General features: G+C 41.8%; 1 protein-coding gene across 4 annotated transcripts in view; it reads right to left on the reverse strand.

The window, feature by feature from the left end:
- Window positions 1–329: 329 nt before the first annotated feature.
- Window positions 330–21914, reverse strand: part of STK39 (serine/threonine kinase 39) — a 114207-nt gene continuing 92622 nt past the window's right edge. For 2 of the 4 annotated variants that reach the window (XM_035133106.2, XM_035133133.2), the window contains exons 15-18: window positions 16576–16628; window positions 12957–13025; window positions 5333–5397; window positions 330–644 (exon numbers count right to left, since the gene is read on the reverse strand). In XM_035133106.2, the coding sequence (XP_034988997.1) occupies window positions 570–644; window positions 5333–5397; window positions 12957–13025; window positions 16576–16628 (262 nt within the window). In that variant the 3' untranslated portion in view covers window positions 330–569. The other 2 variants (XR_009558334.1, XR_009558335.1) reach the window with 2 other exon arrangements.

Here is a 21914-nt window from a genome sequence, read left to right on the forward strand (position 1 = left end):
ACTCTCTTTAAAACAAACATGTTTAACTGCAATAAGCACATAAATCAAGAAATGGAGAGGCAGAAATCAATTTCTTACAACTAGGATGTGTAACGCATAAATATAGGGGGAAATAAAATTCACAGTTGGTTTTAAAACTAGAATTCAAGTTTGGCTAAATAAACTCTAGCATTTACCATTATGTTCATTTCTACATACAACAAAAGAGAGTTGGTATCATCCACTAAAATAGTTATTACTGCATTATTATTTTAATTAAAGAAGAAATAGCTCTGATAGAAAATTCCTTTTGTAACCAATGGATACATAGCCACCTGAGCACATTTCCAATCTGTCTGTTTTTTTTTTTACTTCAGGGAAATCCAAACTGATTGCTAGAGACACATTTAGTAGCTTTTGGAATGTTAGCAGAAGCAGTGTAGCTGTGGACTTTTGCTTGGGTTCCAACTTGGTGAATTGCTAGAGAATGAAGCAGAAATTCAGTGTGTGGTGCTTGAAAATTTTCCTTTGCAATGTAAAGCTGGCCTCTTCGCAATCTCACCGTTTCGCCGGGGGTCAAGTGATTGGCATCAGCTGACACTTAACTGAGCAAACCCAATCAGTTTTACTTCATCAGGGATCTCGGTACCATCACAGCCAGAAGCCTGAAGGGGGGAAAAGCAGGAGGGAAAGCCCACAAAAATGTCAATGTGTGTAAGGAGAACTATGGTTTGTTTGTTTTGCAAGCATTTTCAAAGCCTTTTATTATGTTACATCTGACAGATACACAGCATATCATATAGGCATCAAGCCATAATATGTGTTGAGGCATACCTATCTATATGCTTGCATAATATCTTCATAACCTCTTTAATTTAATGCACATTATACTTTTTTAAAAATTGTTTGTGCATTTTCTATTTACGCACATTTTACCATCGTACAGAAATTTTGTGCAGACTTCCCAGCCTTACATTCCATGGCATTCTTAACAAACCTAGCTCTTGTTACTCCACCCTAGTTTTCTCCTCCTATTCCTTCGTTGTGTTTAACTGTTGTTTATAGAATTACCCTTACTTGTAGATTGATTTTAGTATTGAATTTTTTAAAATATTCCCCAAAGCTGTACCACTCACCCTTTGTTTTTGTTTTTCCATCTTGATTTCTTATTTTGGCTCTGAGATTTGCAAGTTCTGCAAATTATTTTAGTTTATACAGCCATTGTTCTTCAGTTGGATTCCCCCCCCCTTCAGCTTCTGGATAAAGATTCCCTCAACCTCTGAGCATTTCCAGCATATGTTAGACCCTTGTCTGTACATCTTAACAAGTTTGCTGAGGGTTGAGAACTATGGTTTTTTTACGGCTGTCATTGCCTTCTAATACAGACCAAGGAGTGAAATATCTCTCTTGTCTTAAGTTCAAGCAGCCTTTGGCCTCTATCACAGCAAGGATTTATTTGTGGTATACCCAGTGCTATTTTTCTAGAAAAAGAGGTGCCGGAACTCACCACGAACGCCTCCCTTGTTCTCTTAGAATGGCAATGGCGCCCACCTGAGAGGTGGCGGAACTGAGTTCCAGTTGAAAAAAAGCCCTGGGTATATCCTACTCCTATTCCTACTTTCTAACACCAAAAAGTGTTTTAAAAACCCCTTGCATGCTAATATTCACTGCTAATAATAATAATAATAATAATAATAATAATAATAATAATATTTTATTTATACCCCGCCCTCCCCAGCGAGAGCCGGGCTCAGGGCGGCTGACATCAACAAGATCACAACAAAACGTAAGAGAAAGAAAAACAATCGATTAAAATGCAGATTAAAATACAATCCAGATTTTTTTATTTATTTTTTTAAAGGGGGTATCTACAAGAGTGGGGGGTGTAGCTTGAATCACGACACCTGAATGGGTAGCAGGCCTGTTAAAAGGGGGTTGGACCTGTGTGTTTATGAGAAAAGGTTTTAGTAGTTACACCAGGAGCAGCCAACATAGAGCCCATAGCATCTGAAAGGCACCAGCGCCCAACAGCTTCAGCTAACATGATCAATTGTCAGGGACAATAGGCACTGTAGTCTAAAGACAGCTTGAGGGTACTACGTTGGCGGCTACTGCTGCAAACCATTTTCTTTATGTTTCAAAATGCAAGGCCTTTAAATATGCAGTATTGGACTTCTCCCCTGTTCCAAGCCTGCCCTAGCCAATTTCCTGGAAAATGCAACAGGGCTAATGTAGCTGACCTTCATTAACTCAACTTCGCGTTTATTTTATCAAGATGTGATAGATATTTGAATCAATATTAGTAATTAAAACAACAGCTTAGAGACACACACTCCCTTCTCCCTACTGAGGGCAAGCTGAAAAATAAGCCACAGTTGTCTGACATTGTAAATCAGCAGAGACTGATACGTTTGTCAAGAACATAAATTTAGCACTTCTGCAATTAACTACCCTGTGTCAATGATCCCAAGTGTTAACATGTCCTAATCGTTCTGTGAATATATCCATTTTAAGCCATTCTTGAATAGGCTTCATCTACTGCAGGCAGAAAAGAATTTTGTTGTCGTCTTTAGAAAAATCAAAACTTTTTTTGTTATTATCTTATTGAGCTATCAAGAAAAAGATAAAAGAAGCAATAGTATATATTATATAAATTTGAGAAGTGGTTTAAAAAAAAACACCTCACATCTAAAAAAAAAGAATCCGGGAACAATTTAGATTTTATACCAGTTATTTCCATAAGCCTGCCTAAAGAAACAAATGTCTCTTATTGGATGCCTATAACAGAGGGAGAATCGCAATGTGGGTTCTGAGAGCCCTGCAGTTCACATTAAACTCCCAACTATCAGGGCTTCAAAGGGACACATCACCTGGCATCAGTATGACATCAGGAGATTGTCAAGAGTGGCCCCGCCCAACTGTCAACTTTGACTTTCCAGGGGTAGGAGGAGATAAAACCAACCAGACATAGTTTCCCATCCTTGGTCTACATCAGCCTTTTTCAACCTTGGGTTCCCAGATGTTGTTGGACTACAAATCCCATCATCCCCGACCACTGGGTCCTGCTAGCTAGGGATGGTGGGAGTTGTAGTCCAACAGTTGAGAGAGACTGATCTAGGTAATCAACTACATTCAGGTACAACTGGAGTCGACCAGTCCTCATACACACTCTCAATCACCTTACAAACACACTCCTGTTATCTAATGCCTCTGCATCTGTGGAGGGCCTCTTGAGAAGATGCCTTACAGTCGTCTCAATCAGGTCAGGCAGCAATACCTGCTTCCCCACAGAAGCATTAATTGCTCCCTGGACCCACTTGCCCAGAGCCTTCCAGCTAGCTTTCGTTGGCGAAATGTGTGTGATTACAGCAGCCAAGGTGCCTTAACATTTTGGTACTTGAATTCATGTTATGTGTAAAATTGCAATAATGGATTGCTTTGTTTGTTTGTTTATTCAATCCTTATTTGGGAACAGACCATATAGTAGAAGCATAGTACTTTCCTTGCTGCTTAGTGGCTCACCATTTTTAAAATAATAAATAGTTCCTAACTGAAGAGTTTCCTCCCAAGCATTGTTTCCTAAATGAGGCCATGCATTTCCCCACAAAGCCTTATAGAAAGGAAGCATCTGGAAATAAGTTGTGTTTCTTTTGCATCTAAATTGCTACCCACCATAGTTTCTGCAGCACTTATCTTCAGAGCCCAATGTAGACAATACCTTTTTAAATGCAAAAGCACTGCATTTATGCAAATAAATGAAGTGCATTATTGATTCCAAGAGCTGAAAGGAGGTCTTTTTGTGCAGAATGTAATACAGAAGCACATCCAATAATAAATACTTTTTACTGCAAGCTTTAACTGTGGCTGCTACTCCACCACAATCCCTCTTTCAGTATATAAGAGTTGCACTAAATTCTGAACTAAATTCTAATCGCTAAGACAACATTTGCTACATCATGGCTTCATGTTTATCTTGAATGCCACCCATATTACGTTATAGCCCCGACAAAGCAATTACATCTGTGGTTCACTGGCTCCCAAACACAGCCTTGGCATAAATGACTCGTATTGTGATTTGATGGCTTTGTATGACAGCCTCTCACCTGGGCCATTCTACAGTTGCTTCCTATCACATGTCGCAGTTATCTTTCACAACTAAACAGATCTTAGTCAATTGGCTCCACCAGAACGCTTCTTTAGAACAACCACCGCTGCGATCCATTTTAAATTACTGGACATATACGTGTTAAAGCTACAATATTAGAAGATAGGAAAATAGTTTTCAGATCCATGTTTTCCAGCTTGGCTCCTACAAAATGTATCACTAAAAATGGTGGCTCCGCAGCAGGAACTTTTTACCTGCACAACCTTTTTCTGGCAAGTGATCCACAAATTCTCCAGTTTTGCTGAAAAATCCCACTTGTTTCTTTCACTCTCCCTTAGCAAATAGAGCAGAGCACATTAGCTCCTCAGTATCGAATGGAGTGGTGGGGATCTGGAATAGGGGAGAATCGCTCACAAATGGAGAAACTCCCCGCATCAGGTAGGTCCACCCACTTCCCTAATAGCTGTCCGCAACCCATCCCAATTTGTTCAGAAGGGTCCTCTGGAGAGGCTTTTTGAGGTTGCTGCAGAGGGACGGAGGGGAAGGCAAACTTTCCTTCTATGAACCTCCTTAAGTTAACTTACCTTACAATCCGAGCCACTATGCACCAAGGAAGGAATTGACACGTTTAGCTGCAAGTTTATGAACATGGAGAATTAGCAGCGCCCGTGCAACGAAAGTACATGCTGTGTAAGAACTCCAAACCACCATTTCATCCGACTAAGCATGTGGTGCTCTCGGGAACAATGCAGTGCTCATTGCAATTCAAGCACAGTGCTGTTAACACAAAACAATGGCAAGTCCCCTCCACGAAGAAGACTTCAGATTCTGCTCTTCTTTATAGAAAATACTGTAGGAGCCATAAGTTCAGCTGGTCCCAATCAGAAAGCCCTGGCTATTTTCCTAAGCAATAAACCTAAGACATCAATAGTCGCTTAACTTCAAGAGCAGCTGTTGAGTCTTTGGATACATATGCCAAGGTTTTTTGTGTGTGTGCAATTAAGTAGTGCTGTTTTCTGCAAATTATCCTTTCCAGATAGTGAATTGTTGTTGTTTTTTTAATACAATTAAAACTGTTTTCTGCTTTCCTTTTTCAGCTTGTGTAGGGTAATAAAATGTTGAAAAGGTCAATGTTCGGTGCAGAAAGGCAGCTAATAAAGCACTAGAAATTAAGAAGACCTGGCTCAAAAGATCAGTAATTGTTTTCTATTTATTACATTACTTTATTGGCCACAGTACTGTACTTACCAGCTTAAAGGTTAATGTTTTCAAGGCCTTGGGATCATCTACTATTTTTTGTAAATTAGCAGCAACTGAGGAAAACAAAGCATAGAAAATGGAGTACACAAAAAGCAACATGGTATACAGTTAATCATTGAATACATTTATTCAGGAGAAGCAGAATGGTGCACTTATAAGAAGCTGCACCCCAAATTACACAAATTTTCGCTTGAATGCAACAGACGCATGGGAAGCACCTGTTCTATTTTCTTGTCTCCTAATTTAGTATTTGTCATCTGTAGATGGATCCTCACGGGGAAAAAACATTACAAAATTTCATCTCGATATGGTTTCTGTTCTAACATTTTCACAGAGCTTGTTTTGCAGGGAACAGGACTTAGAAAGACGGGAAAATATATATTGTATTAGTTGCACACTTGCACTCAACTTCTGAAGACTATGATAATTTAATAGCCATTTCAACCCAGCATATTAAGTGGGTAAACAGAACGTTCTTTATAGCTTTAAAAAGAGAAACAACAGGGTAGTAATTAACACACAGCCCAAAAGACCATCATCTTCTGTAGGAACGCAAGTTTTAAAAAAGATCTATATGGCCTAGTTTTCTTGCTAAGTAGTAGAAGAAATAGATTTATTTTTTAAGGGGAAAGTGTGGGTTTTTCTCCCCACCAAGAAGAGGTCTGAACTTTTTTATATTCTAGAAGCAGAAAAATAATACGGTAGTCAGCCAGCACCTCCTGACTCAACAGCTTTTTTTCTATTCAATGCTAATCCCAGGAGGTAAACTTTCATTTTATCTCTTGTGACCCACCAAGTTGAATTTAGCTCACCTGTCAGCTCTGGAATTTAGCTCACCTGTCACCTCTGGTGCCCCACCACCAACTTCATTACCCTTCTTTTGCTGTCAGCTGCTGGTTTGGTGAAGATGGGCGGTGTTGATCCCGTTTTCTAGCACCTAAACTACATGGCCCCTGGGCTGCACTTATCTTGGTCAGTTTGAAGAAATGTACGTCTGCTCTAAGAGCAGTGGATGATATCACAAGTGGCATCCCAGTGGCAAGCTCACCATCACCATCGCTGCCTGCCCTAACAGCATTTAGGAATATACATATTAGTGTAGGAACGTTTATAATATACTTTAGTTGCAGAGTCAAACGTTTCCTTACTGAGGTCTGCACAGCAGCAAAACAGCTTGCTGACTCATTAGTCTTTCTTAATTGTGAATCCCTTTTATCCCTCTTAAAAACAATACACATGAATCTGTGTTATAATAAAACAAACCAGTTTACTGACGCGTTAGAGTCTTTCTTAGTTGCAAATCCCTTTTATCCCTCGTAAAAACAATACATGAATCTGTGTTATAATAAAACAAACTCGTTTACTGTCAGATTCATACAGTACTTAGGTTACAAAATAAACTATATGTTACATACCCTGTTTCTCCAAAAATAAGACGTAGCCATAAAATAAGACGTAGCAGGATTTTTAAGCATTCAAGGAATATAAGCCATACCCCGAAAATAAGACATAGTGATAGGCGCAGCAGGATTGCCGGCCGCGGCAGGAGGAAGAGGAGGAAAAGAATAAGACACCCCCTGAAAATAAGCCATAGTGTGTGTGTGTTTTTTGAGGAAAAAGAAATATAAGATGGTGTCTTATTTTCGGAGAAACACGGTATTAGTGAGTCTTAACAACTCCTTCATAGCATCTATCAGCAGCAGCAGCTTAACTGTTCAACGGTCAAACAAACTGACTCGGAGATGACAGTTGGTTCTTCTTGGAGTTGACTGACACACCCCACAATTAGAACATGCTTGTGAAAAGTATTTGCAAATGTGACAGTAGCAACATGGTGCAAACTTTGCAACCTGAATTTGATCATACGCAGACAAGTACTCTCAAGTCACAAACACTGTTTGCTTTTATGTGTCATTGCTCCCTTCCTGTCCCTTCTGTTTTCTTTTAACACAAACAGCAATTTTGTTCTCTGGCTATTACAAAAACATCAGTGTGTTGACGATCATGTCTTATTGTAATTCTGTTTCTCTTCTAGTTATGTGCTTACATAAGCAATCTTTCACTCTTTATTATGATAAAATGGGCAAACGTTGTTCAACTACCATCATCCCTGACCAGTGGCCACGATGGTTGGTAGTGATTGGAAGTGGAGTCCAACAAAACCTGGTTAGTCCCGCCCACGTCCCCCAGTGCTAAATTCAAGCATCTATCAAAAAGTAAGTTGTGCCACATGGGTTTTATGATATGTAAAAACAAATTATAATGAAGAATCAAAAAGAGATGCAACGTTCCTGGTGTGAAGTCTCATATTTAACAGACCTCATCCTCCTAAAACCTTGGGAAAATTAGCCACTCCAGAAAGAGGCAGTAGAGACAGACAATGGACAAAGACAAGACGGTAGCTTCTCCTCTCCCCTGAGTTTGATTGTGAGTTCAACAGGCTAGGCTAGGCCGTTCATGTTTTCAGTGGTGAGCATAAGGTATAGCCCAGCATTAAAAGTATGAAGAAATCATTGGAAATTACTTCGTGTTCTTTGACAAGCATTTTAAGATACTTATTTCTGCATTGATCTGATGCCATTACTATGTTAATTTTGACATTTGAAAGCCGTTGGTTCATTAAACCTGCTGCACTGCAAGAGTGGAAGAAGGCACTGAATTTGTGATTAACTAGTTTTCAGAATAACTCAATCAGTCAGCCTTTATCCAAAGTTGGCTTGAAAAGAAGGATCCCAGCAGAGGCAGCAATAGGTGAAGAAAAGCATTACTCTCACCAAAGAACAGGGCCACAGTAGGTCCAGATTAGAGACTAAAGAATGAGAACGCCTTGGTTCAAGTTTCTTTGCTGAACTTGGGGGGGGGGGGGAGCTTCACAACATTTTAGCTTGAGCACAATATGCAGAACTTGTAGTCACCCAAGTTTTACTCAAAGTAGGCATGCTGAAGATGTCTATGTTAGGGCCATTCGTTTCAATGGGTCTATTCTGAGTAAAATCTACTTGAATATTACCCATGGATATTGATTAAGGAAGCTTCCATACAATACTGGAAGTGCCTTGTGCATTTTCCCATGCTCACAAAATCTTATGTCATAATAAAATTGTCAAAGGTGCCACAAAACACTCTTGTGCTGGCTACAGTTCAGACCAGTGGCGTAGTGTGGAGGGGGCACAGGGGTGGTTGCCCTGGGAGCAAAATTGTTAGGAGCACAAAATTTCAACACCCATTGCTGCCTCAATGCAGCTGTGGGCTCCATTGAAAATGGCTTCTGCATGTGAACCTGGAAGTGAACTCTCCAGACAAGGAAATGACTCTTCTTATCTCTATGGCTGTAATCTCCTGGGTTACGCAGATGCCATTAGACAGTTGAATGCACATGTGGACGGAGGTCCGTTACCCAGCCACTCAGCGCTCTGGCGGCCCCGGGCTCTGGTAACCCACGCTACGACCCTGGTTCAGACTCTCCCACAGCCTACATTCCACGTCAATACACACAAGAGCGGCTCAAAAGGCAGGTTTGCAGTCATGGGAGAACACTTGAAAAGCATACACAGTACAGCATAAAGTACTTGTGTGTGTTGTTAAAAATCAAGGTGTGCCACTTCATACTAGACTGGCAGTTATCAATCAGTGCCTCCATTGTCAACATCTACCATCACTTTCATGAAACTGACTACTGAAGAAAGATCAAGCAGAAGCTCTGACAAATTTCAGTCCTTATATTTTAATCAAAACAGGAAATGTTATTTGACAACCAATTCCTGTTAACTCAAGGTATCTCCCCTGAAGAAACTACTTTGGGTTTGAAACACAATGATACCTTTGTTTTGAGATAGGACGCAATGGCAGATAGAGGTGCAGATCAAGGGAATGCCTGCAAGTAATCCCTGCAAATTGCACTGTCAGCTAACTGTTAAGAAGAGAAGCCACACTTTGCTCAGAAACATCATAAGGTTAAAAAGAACCTCTGATGTGCACATAAGTGCAGGCACACATTCCTGTATTTCATTCCTTGTTCTGAGCAGAAAAACTAAAAGGGTCAAATGGTTTCTCTCCCGCATTGATTCATTGCTCAAAATGGTCACCTGCCACAGCAGCTTTTGCTTATAAAAATAAAAGCTGTGAGATTGTTACAGGGGGGTCTGCTGTCCAAAATTTAGTTTGGCCCCCAGTTACATTATCAAATTCTCTCTGAGGAATACTAAAGTGAATCCTGGTGATTTGTGAACGAGGTTTTGAAGGGCAGGAACACACAATGTGGAGATCAAGAATAGGTGGGGAAATAAACATCACTATTTTATCCAAGAATCAACTTGAAGAAAATACAAAAGAAAAGGGGGGGAAAGAAAAGAAAAGACACAACCCAAAGCCTTCTGAAACAAGGATAGAGTTATGAAGTTTTGAGACAGAGAGTGCTTTGTGAAAAGGGTTTCTATTGTGTTTTGTATCTCTGGCCATGCATGTTACTGTTTCATGGTTTTCCCATATCTTAACGATTCACAATGCATTAAGGAACAGGGTGGAAATTTGCGCAAAAAAGACATCTAAATTCAATCTTCAGCTAGATGTATGTATCAAGAGACAGAGGTGTAGAAGACGGGGAAATAAATAGGCAGGGAAAATGATGAAAGCAGAAGTGGCAAGTCTTCAGAAGCTTTACAATATTGTCCTGTGCTTTAACTACAAATGCCATTGCAAATTAGGCAGAGACTGTATGCAGACACTTTGATCTCTCTTTTAATATAAAACTGAAGCAAGCGACTTTTACATTACGAAGGCAAACCATGCCATGGAGCAAGTCACTATGGGATTTTTCAAGAGAAAGAATACTGCTATTTTCATATCCTTAAGCAAATTCACTCTTATGTGTCTGACCAACCCGACTGAAGTATGGCGAGAAATTATGTTAAAGTGTGCTATTTCAGTTAACCTTTTATGCCTTTTTTTTAAAAAAAAAAAGCACATTGCGCAAAGACTAAACAAACAATTCTTCTTTACTCAAGTCTCACCAGAAGTCGATGTCATATAATATTTCAACCCCTCTTGGTTACCAAGGCATTGTTGTTGTTGTTTAGTCGTTTAGTCGTGTCCGACTCTTCGTGACCCCATGGACCATAGCACGCCAGGCACTCCTGCGTAAGCCCCCTATTATCTTAAATATATATATGTTCAGAGTAAATTCAAAGTGCAAAGTTTGCTGTACAAACTTCACAGGCTGAAGAGGGCACTGGAGAAAATTCCTTCAGTGATATTTTATATTTATTTTACACCAGAGATTTCCCAGTCAGCTTGTCAAAGCCAGTTTCAGTTACCATCTTCGTTACCTATTTATACAGGTGGGGTGCTTAATCTGTAGCCTTCCAGATGTTTGTATGACTCCAGCTACCATCATCCCTGAGAACTGGGCCATGCTGGCTAGAGCTGATGGGAGGGACAGCCAGTCAACACCAAAAAGGTTTAAATTAGAACCAGAGGGCTCAATTTCTCACTTACGTAATAAAACCTATGTCTAGACTGAACTACCTGACTACAGGTGGTGGGGGAGGGGGGGTCACCTGACTGGTTAGTTCTCCACACATGCAAGTTTCATCCACGTACCAAAGTTAGGATCAGGAACAAAGGTTCTAACTTAAAAAGCGAGCACACTCATGACCCAATGGCTTGGGGGGTGGGGCAAATAGCAGGTCTGGTGTGTGCTATGGGACATTGTTCCAGATTCCCTCAATGAAGTACTTGGCTGATGCAATAGGAAGAAGAAGGGGCAGAGGTAAATGCTACCTACCATCTTAAACCATTATCTGTCTGCTTCTGTAGCTTCAGAGGTGTGTGTGTGTGTGTGTGTGTGTGTGTGTGTGTGTGTTTAGGCAGAGGTTGGATGGCCACCTGTCATGGATGCTTTAGTTGAGATTCCTGCCTTGCAGGGGGTTGGACCAGATGGCCCTCCGAGTCCCTTCCAACTCTACAATTCTATAAAGCCTACTGCAAGATCAAACCTCACAAGGCTTTCACAGAAATTGAGAGTTTTGTCTGCACTTTGGTCTGGTACACAGGCTGAGAGCCTACCTGCCTGCAGACTGTCTTGCCAGAGTGGTGCATGCTCTAGTTATCTCCCACTTGGACTACTGCAACATGCTCTACGTGGGGCTACCTTTGAAGGTGACCTGGAAACTACAACTAATCCAGAATGCGGCAGCTAGACTGGTGACTGGGAGTGGCCGCTGAGACCACATAACACCAGTCTTCAAAGACCTACATTGGTTCCCAGTACGTTTCCGGGCCTTTAAAGCCCTAAACGGCCTCAGCCCTGTATACCTGAATATTGTCTCCACCTCCATCGTTCAGCCTGAGGTCCAGCTCTGAGGGCCTTCTGGCAGTTGCCTCACTGCGAGAAGTGAGGTTACAGGGAACCAGGCAGAGGGCATTCTCTGTAGTGGCACCCGCCCTATCTGACTTTCAGAAGACATCTGAAGGCAGCCCTGGTTAGGGAAGTTTTTAATGTTTGATGTTTTATCGTGTTTTTAATATTCTGTTGGGAGTCGCCCAGAGTGGCTAGGCAAACCCAGCCAGATGGGCAGGGTATAAATAATAAATTATTATCTACTCTGCATGCTTCTCTGCATGCTTCAGCTGAAAAGTGGAATTGCAACATGCTGGTTGCTTTCAATCAGGGTGCTTTGGGAACTGATGGAACCTGTTCCTTCCTTTAAAAAAATAAAGTTAGCTAAACTAAGCTTCTACAGCAGGCATCCCCAAACTTCAGCCCTCCAGATGTTTTGGACTACAATTCCCATCTTCCCTGACCACTGGTCCTGTTAGCTAGGGATCATGGGAGTTGTAGGCCAAAACATCTGGATGGCCGCAGTTTGGGGATACCTGTTCTACAGCAATCCCTGTAGGGGGAAAAAACCTAAGAAGATTGTTTTGGTGAGGAGAAATGTCAGTAAATCAAGACGCACACACCAGTAGGCAAATAGCTTGTATGCATTTTTGGCAGACACTGGGAATTTCCCCCCCTTTAGTGAGTTCATCCAATAGGCCCTTCTCTTTCATTTGTTGGATCTCCTTCTCATGTCTATGGGGGACACTGGAAGGTTATGAGAACCATAAAGAAACCTCATTTTTCTTAGGGACAGGATGTAGTTGCCCAAAAGATATGTTGGAACCTTTTGTAAGTCCTATTTCCGTGAAAATCTCGGCCTGAAATGTTCTGGGGTGGATTTTTTTTGGGGGGGGGGAATCAGAAGAGAAGAAAACCTCATACTTTTAGAAGCATATGCATAGATCCTAACACCACAATACAGAAGAGTTCCAACTGAAGCTGAACATTTTATGTTACCAAACAAGCAAGAATTCCACCAGGAGGCAGAGATAATCACTGAAGCTAAATAAAAATATCTCAGTTAAACCACACTGAAGTACCATATTGCTTATTTACATTAGAAAACATGCTGAGGATTCCTCCCTTGAGAATCGATGGTAGTCAATAAGTTTTGATAACACGGGTCCATTTTGTGCAAAACCAAAGAATAAGAGAGGTTGTGAATGGGCTCTTATCCATTTAACCATACTGAGTTACAGCAACAGTGTAATTTCAAAACGAAACATGATTTACCTATGACTACATCGTGGCCGTCAACCAGGCCTGCAGAGAACAGCTCTTGAGAAACGCCATCTGCTGTGTCTGTGTGGAACGTGAAATGAATATGTATTAGTCATAATTAAACGGGGGGGGGGCAGACAAAAAAAATCAATAAGCCAGGGCAATTTGTTATAAAAGTAGTTTTAATCTATGGACGCCCGTTACCAAAGGGTGCTTAAAACTAAAACTTATTTTCATTATATTTTCATTAAAGGCACCACGTACTTCACCACTGATAGTTCTCTCATTTTCTACACACATTCAAAAGCACAGGGTTAATTGTTTAATTCTTCACCCACCCTATAAAGCTCCTTTGTTTAAGCCAGTGGAATTCCTCCTCAGCCATGTAATTAGGTATCCACGTTGTAATGAATGTGGGAAAGTTAAGGGAGCCTATGAAATAAACAGGGCCTGAGAGCCACAAGGTCTTTCTCCATCCCTCACTTTTAATAGAGCTTTCAGTTCAGGACACAAGGAGCAGCTAGACCCAAATTCATCAACAGCTTCGGAAGCAAGCATTTGCACTGGCTCGACGTAAAAGTATTGCCGGGGGGGGGGGAGAGAGACAACGCTCTAAACAATTTTCTCCCCCTGCAAAGGATGGATACGATCCTGCCCTACAGGTACTGAGTAGCGTATAAGACTTCCAAGACTTCCATGATATGTGTAACCCTTCAATGCTATAAAAAGAAAATAGAAAAATTCCTTCCAGTAGCACCTTAGAGACCAACTAAGTTTGTCATTGGTATGAGCTTTCGTGTGCATGCACACTTCTTCAGATATTTCTTGATGCCACAATAATAAAAATAAAAACCTAAATGGATATGCAAGGAGAGAGGCATGTGGACAGCTGGGTCTTTTAAAGTGTTTCCACCACAGAAGCTCTAGCAGCCATATAAACACATGCTGCTGCTGTATTTTTTTACCTAAGTGACTTATGCCTTCAGCCCTCAGATTTGCTGCAACAAAAACTTCAAAAAAGGAAAGTCCTGTTGAGTGCATCGTTCTCTTTCATCCAGGCAATGAAGTCCAAGTTTACCGTTTACTTGGTGAAAAGGTTAAGCTTGAACAGCTTTGGATAAAGCCTTTCATCATACTATATCGTTCATAGTATGTATATTGAAAGTGCTTAAGTTCATCAAGATGGCTTTGGGAAGTGTGTACGCTTTTAAGGCAGGCCCACAGTTTATGCAGCAACTGCAAACTGGATAGCTCAGCTGGGTACAGCGTGGTGCTGATCATGCCAGGATTGCAGATTTGATTCCCATATGGGACAGCTGCATATTCCTGCATTGCAGTGGGTTGGACTTGATGATCCTCAGGGTCCCCTCCAACTCTACAATTCTAGGATTCTATGAACTGCCATGTGCAAACTGCTACTTCCCATCACAAATGCAATGTTCCAGGGTTTTCAGACATTGCACAGCATTGCAGGCGTACTTGCAGCAATTCTGTCTACCGTTTAAAGGCAGATGCATGCTTCAAATACTTGTTTCATCATAACCAGGGTTTGTGATAAAGGACATGTGTTCTGCAGAGAATGTGACTCTGTTCTTAAGTACTGCAAATGGCTTGACCATAGCTGTCAGAGGGTCGTCATGGCTACTCTAGAGTAACTCCACTTGAGTCCAATTTGTCTTTAAAGACTTTTATTGTGCAAGATATTTACAGTGCAGAGACAGCTTAAAACATGACCTCTCATTCCGAATCAGAATCCGACAATGGCGTACGTCTGTTCTTACGCCAGCAAAGTAGTCGGGGCACCCCAAAACACCTCCCCCTTGACCTGCGTTGCGGTGCTCTCCTTAACTCTTGTGCCGGAAGGAGAGATGCCCTCTCAGTCTCCTCCCTGAGCGGGCGGTGGCAGGGCTCTCCAGCACCCCTGAGCTCTTGCCTGCATCTCTCCGCCACCCGAGCTTTCCTGTTGTTTCTCAAGCTGATTTCTCTTTTCCTCCGAGTCTTTCCCCTCCCCCCTGGCTGCTTCAGACCCACTGCTGCTCCCTGTGCTTGGCGAGGTGGACGTTAGGATGATGGGGGCTGGCTCCTTGTAGGGAGTCATCCTTACAATAGCAATAGGCATTAGGGGTGCTGTATGGACCATTATAACAAAAAGGGGTCAACCCCCGGCTAATATCTATCTTGGCTTGAATTGCTGTATCACCACCAAATGCCATTATCACCCAAAGTTAGCAGCGCAAGAAACAAACATACTACAAAAAAATACACCTGCTGTATCTTGGTGTTCCCAATAGAATTTTCTTACCAAAAACCTCTAAGGTTTCAATGTAGCTCCTAATACCTAAACAGTCCTAGTCAATCTATTCATATGCGACATTTTCCACATGAAAGGCAGCTTAGAAAAATAACAGCCTAAATGAAAGACTCCTAATAGGTAATCAAACTTGCAATCTCCCTACAGCGCTAACAGCTCTATAAGTAACAATTCATTTTAAATATATTAAATAAAATTAAGTGAGCATAAAAACTTACCAACAGGCCAATTAATATCCAAAAGTAGTACTAGAACTAGCGAACAGCAACTTGCAACTTCCCCACCCGACTTTTTCAGAAGGTTCAAATGGCCAGAACTATCTTCTGCAGCCCCTCCCACTTTGAAGCAGTGGCCCAAAGAGGCGTAGTTTGCACAATCTTATCACTATTGCCTGGGCATTCACTGACCAGCTTAACTGGCAACCTGCAACTGTGGCATTGTGCAAGAGGCAGCATGGAAAAAGCTGTACGAGAAGATGACTGCCTTTTTAGCAATCCAAGGAAGTGTGGATTCATGCAACACAATTCCAAAGCCATTTTCTTACACGCAGACTTCCTCGAAGTAAGGAATCTTGATGACAGGAACAATGCCATCAAGGCAAGTTGCCACAATGGCACTTGGGAGATGGCGGCTTTACACGCAATGCAGTCAATTCTTCCCCGCCCCCTGGGTTGCAAATGTGCCCATAATGAGAAGTCAACTGTGCTGAAGCTTAGTACCCAAGATGGTCCCATGTGGTACCTTTGGGGCACATCGATAAGGAGTCAGCTCACTAGCCAAAACATCCTGCAGAGATGAGAAGAGCTACAACACTGCAGTGTCTCCCTGCAATTGGAACTGCTAGATTGCACTCTAAGGGGTCAGTTACTAGAATCTTCACTGCCGAGGCTCCCACACTCTTTATATTCTGCCCTGCAGTTAACAATTTTTACATAGCCATCACTTATTGGTATGCCACAGCAACTCATATGCTGCACAACTCTGAGGTCAGTTATCAGCAGGATTGCTTTGAACTGCGCACTTCATTACATTAATTTTCAGAGAGACTGACAGAGTGCTCTCTTTCTGGTCCTTTCCTCTCTCTCTCTCTCTCTCTCTCTCTTTAGTATCCTCTACCTTGAACCAAAACACTCCACAACTATGCCACTAAAAATTTACACACTTGGCACTAGTTTTGTTTCAGTTAAGTAGCGTAATATAAAACATTGGGCTGGTACAAGCGATTTCACAGAGCTAATTTATATTAAACTATAAAGCAGAAATCAATTTCCGAAATACCATTTGGAGCCATAAAAGCATAATTTCAATTAAAAGTCTTACCTCTGCCTGGAGTAAACTCAAATCGTATGTCATTAAGTTCCTTTCTGGAATTCCTGGAGGGAGAAAAAAAGGAGCCATGGTAAACACATCAAAATGTAATGAAGTGCAAGCCTTGTGCATTCCAAATGTATTCAAGCTTCATAAATAAGTTGCTATTAATATGTAGGCACTATTTTGCAGTTTTATGGCCTCGTCTTTCCCCAAGTGCATCACAAATGCACAAGGGCATCAACACAAGGGAAAACCGGGGGGGGGGGGGGAGGAGTTTAACCATATTGCATTTTTTTCAGATCAATCTAAAATTACACACTTTTACATTCAGTTTTATGAGCATCTATTTTTTTTAGAAAAAAGTATGAGAGAGAAATAAGTTTTGTTTTGTACCATGAAGAGTATAAATATAACTCAGCACTCTCTCCCTGAATAGCAAAGGGCTAGATTACAATAAGAAAACTCACTTCAAGTTCCTCCAAGTTTTTGTCTTGTATTTCTACCCTTATTTCTAAGTGCAACTGTGCTTATACATAAGCTTAAGGCACAGGTGGAAAACCTGTGGCCCTCCAGATGTTGTTGCACTCCAATTCCGATCAGAAAAGCCAATGGTCAGGAATGATGGGAGTGGTAGTCAAATAATATCTAGAAGGCTGAAGGCTCCCCACTCATACATTGCGAATTCTATACTCTGCCGCTGAAATATGGGGGCCAGCCATCATAAGGAGCTGAATCCACAACACTCTGCCGCCCCCAAAGCTTTCAGGCGTTCTTTTGAGACTTTATTTTCACAGCATCACTAAGCTGAAGAGGAGTAAGGTTAAACGAGGAGGAAGAAAACAAACAATCATCACAGAATCGAATTCAAGAGAGAAGTGCTATCACTTGCCCAAAAACACAGAGTAGAGCACTTACAAGCACGCCAAAGTCAGCAGGTTAAGTTATATTTCTCTTTCAGTTTTATAAGCTGAGCTTTCAACAACAAAGGTGACAAAATTAGTCTGCACATCTGTTTTGAAAAATGCTGCCCTTTTGATGTAACGGGAACGTAATACGTAGGGCTGCCTCTGAAGACGGTTTGCAAACATCAGCTAGTGCAGAATTCAGCGGCCAGGTTGCTCACCGGAGGAAGACGGTTTGAGTATATTACACTGATCTAGTCAGTTTCCGGGCCCAATTGAAAGTGTTGGTTTTGACCTATTAAAGCCTTAAACGGCTCAGGACCATAATACTTCAAGAACCGCCTATTTCCATATAAACCTACCAGACCCCAAGATCATCTTCTGAGGCCCTTCTTTGTGTGCCTCCTCCCCATGAGGTCCAGAGGATGGCAATACGAGAACGGGCCTTTTATGCAGTGGCTCCCTCTTTGTGGAATGCTCTCCCAAGGGAAGTTCACCTGGCACCTTCATTATACACCTTTAGGGACCAGGGAAGGAAAATGTTCCTTTTTAACCAACTTTGGTTGATGTCCTATGCCCTTTTGAAATGTTGGGGTTTGGGGGGGGTTTACTGGGTTGTTGTTTTTGTTTTGATTATATATTTTGTGGTTTTATATTTTGATTTTGTTCTGTGAACCGCCCTGAGACCTTCGGGTATAGGATAGTATATAAATTTAATAAATAAATTTAAAAACATTAAAACATTTTTAAAAAAACAATTTAAGGAACGGGCTGCAAGAAATCACTTGATTTCAGCCTTGAGGTCACATATGTAAAATCCAACTAATCAGCAGGACTATTCGGGGGTGGGGGAGTGAAAACCAGCTCACCTGGGGGAAAGTTGGATCACTGGGTTTATCAGGCATCCCCAAACTTCTGCCCTCCAGATGTTTTGGACTACAATTCCCATCTTCCTCGGCCACTGGTTCTGTTAGCTAGAGATCATGGGAGTTGTAGGCCAAAACATCTGGAGGGCCGCAGTTTGGGGGTGCCTGGTTTAGCTACTTCCCAACAGTGTCCTTTACTATGGCTGCCTCTCACACCTGTGGGCACGTAGATTGCCGAAAGGCCACACAGTTAAGGCCATGGCTCAGGCCATGGCTCAGTCGTGGACCACATACAGTGGTACCTCGGTTTATGAACTTAATCCGTTCCGAAAGTCCGTTTTTAAACCAAAACCGTTCTTAAACCAAGGCACGCTTTTCCTAATGAGGCCTCCCACCACCGGTGCCCTTCCACCATTTGGATTCCGTTCTTAGACCGAGGTAAAGTTTGCAAACTGGGACTCTACTTCAGGTTTTGCAGAGTTCGTAAACCGAATCAAACAGGGCTGTTCTTAAACCGAGGTACCACTGTACTTTGCATGTAAAAAATTCAAAGTTCAATCCATGGCATGTCCAGGTACACCTGAGACCAGGCATCCCCAAACTTCGGCCCTCCAGATGTTTTGGACTACAATTCCCATCATCCCTGACCACTGGTCCTGTTAGCTAGGGATCATGGGAGTTGTAGGCCAAAACATCTGGAGGGCCGCAGTCTGGGGATGCCTGCCTGAGACATACTCCCTGAACCCCTGAGGAACTGCTGCAGTATAGATAATACTGAGGTAGATGGATTAAGGCAGCAGCTTCCAGTGTTCCTCAAGTCCTGCTCCTGAGGACACATTTCATTGAGAGAAAACCTCCTCTCCTCACCTTCCACTAAAAAAAGAAAAAGGTATTGTGCATATAGATAGCCCCAGAGTAGCACGAGACTAATTTCACTCCTCTTCCTTCAAGTCATGGCGATAGGTGTTTTGCTAGTACCATAAGAAGTTTGGTAGCGCACTGATTTTGTAACACCTTTGTATGTAAGAATGCATATAACATAAGGAGATATTAATCCTGGCAATCCCTTCTAGAATACGCCTGAAGGTGGGCAGGTAGTTAACATTAACATGTTTCTATTTAATTACATTATTTATTTTAACATTTTTGCTGAGTTCAGTGTCAATCTGATGTTTAACATGTGTGCCACACACAACGTAAACATCTTTTATGTTCTGATAATGCAGCTAATTCTGCACTTCCACTTTCATATTGATTGACACTTTCCCATTTGTCAATAAAACAATCTCCTTTGCCTGAGGACAGAAGTGGGGGCATAGGGAGAGGAGAAAAGAAGACAACCATCTCATTTTGGAAACAGCAAGTGGGCAAAGACCAGATACAAACATAATTGCTGTAGCGCACTTTTTCCCCCCCTTCTCCTGGCGAATAGCTCAATCTGCTTGAAAAGCTAATAGCAGTGAAATGTGTTTTGCGGTCCATTATTCTTCTGTTCCTCAGCATGGAAACTGTAAGCAGACTCATATTTCAGTGTACCAGGCCATGAAGTCTTGCTGTGGGAAAACTAAATCCAACATCCAGGCACGCTCAGCCATGACTCAGAACTATTATCACTTGCTAAACACATATTAAGAAAATGTCACACCGTCACAAAAACAGGATCACGCAAGAACAACAAAAATGGATTGGCAAGACAACAGATACAACTTCTGCAAAATGAGCGCAGCAAAAGAAGTATCCAGCTGCTAAGTGTAGCAGGCGCGATTCAAAAGGTGAATTAATTTCTTGTTATCCCGTTCTTTAGTCAGACCAAATGGATATTGCATAGAGCAGTATTATGAAGCCAAACAAGCATGCAGAACTGTTTCGATTAGTGAGAGGCAATGGTAAAGTTCATTTGCTGCCTTCAGTAGCTCCAACCATTAAACAGAAGGTTTCTTTTATTTTGAAGGGTGGAAAGTACTGCAGGAACTTTTCAGAGCCCACAGGCAATATCAGATCTGCTCAGAAGATGCTGGAGAGAGGGGACTTTAGCTGAAAGCCCCATATATTCACTTGCATCTGGACTCACACAGGTGTCCCTACCGTATGAATATTAGAGGTGGAGAGAGAAGCAAATGGGGCTTCTTGATTCTCTCCTTACAATTTAAGAGTATGAGCCAATGCAATATGCAAAAAATAAAATATGACTTTGGATGCTGAAAGGGCAGCAGTATACATGCAGGTGTATAACGTGAGTTACTGAGCTATCCAAAAAAAGTACTGAGTTCGATTTACCTTAATAAATTGCATATGTGATTTTTAAAAAGAGAGAGAGGGAGAGGTGTTGAAAAAAAATGAAATTGATCATTCACACAGATAAAAGTGGCAAGGTTAAAAACAAAAATTTAAATGTCTTACAGCACAAAGTGAAATCCCTCAATGCAAAAATAAAAAATGCCCCTCAGTACTGTCCACCAAGAAGAGACTATTGACTGTAATTTGCAACTTATAGCTTCAGGGAAATTAGGACCTCCTGCACAAACGCTTGACTTATGCTCTCTGTGGTACCCCGAAGTTCTGTTTTCACAAACCCGGAAACAATAATCTCTCTGACCTTGGTGTTTCTACATGCATTCTGTGTGCAAGGCGGAATTGCCAAGGCCCATAGTCGGGGTTTTGAGATCTTGCTTCCTAGGCTTTCCATTCTCTGGCACAACCCAAAAGCTAAACTGTTTGTCCAACAGCAGAGACCCTCTGGTACAGTCCATAAACACTGTTTTAACATAAAACACCACACCCACCTACCCAACTGAGGAGGAATTGTGGCACCCCTACACTCTCAAGACCGGGGAGAATATTGGTGGGTGAGGATATCACAGTGTTTGTAGATCTCCAGATCTCTCCCTGTGTCCAGGAGGAGTTTTGGAAAGATGTTTGTTTCATCTGAATCTCAGTTCCTTTTTTGCTCTTTTTTGTACTCCTTGAGATAGCTAGCAGTTACAAGAAGTTACAAGAAGAGGCACCACTAATCAATGAACTGTGGTTAAGAAACAGGAAAGACAGGCCATGTACAGCTTGCAAAGGATGTGATAAAGGCCACTAAAGGGCACAGAAAATAGAGGGACCAAGACTCCTTTCAGGGTAGATGAAGCCGAATGCAGATTTTAAGAAAGACAAGTTTGGGCCCAGTGCGCAGAACATGTTGGTACAAGCATTAGGGAGGGCAGTAAATGTGTGGCCCTATGAGGGAGTCAAATGCAGCCTATGAGCAATGGATGGCAGAGAGCTATCTTGACTAGATGCTGCTGAGTACCTTGTTGGCGCAATGATTGCTTAGCCAGTCACACTCCTACCGGAACAGCAGAAGTTTCTGCCAAAAGGCTACATGGCACAATGGTGTGTGCGAGATCCATTTCGGCAACGACACCTGCCTCCAATAAACCCCATTCTTCTGTTTCCCAACAATCCTTCCATGGCCAGTCCTTCTGATCACTTGAGAAAGGCTGATCATGGGATAAATGACATTACAACAATGACTTAAAAAAAGGAGAGTGCCTGTAATTAGGAGGAAAATCTCTAGTGGGCTGGATCAGAAGTG

This window comes from Zootoca vivipara, chromosome 1 (genome assembly GCF_963506605.1).
Source record: "Zootoca vivipara chromosome 1, rZooViv1.1, whole genome shotgun sequence".
NCBI lineage: Eukaryota > Metazoa > Chordata > Lepidosauria > Squamata > Lacertidae > Zootoca > Zootoca vivipara.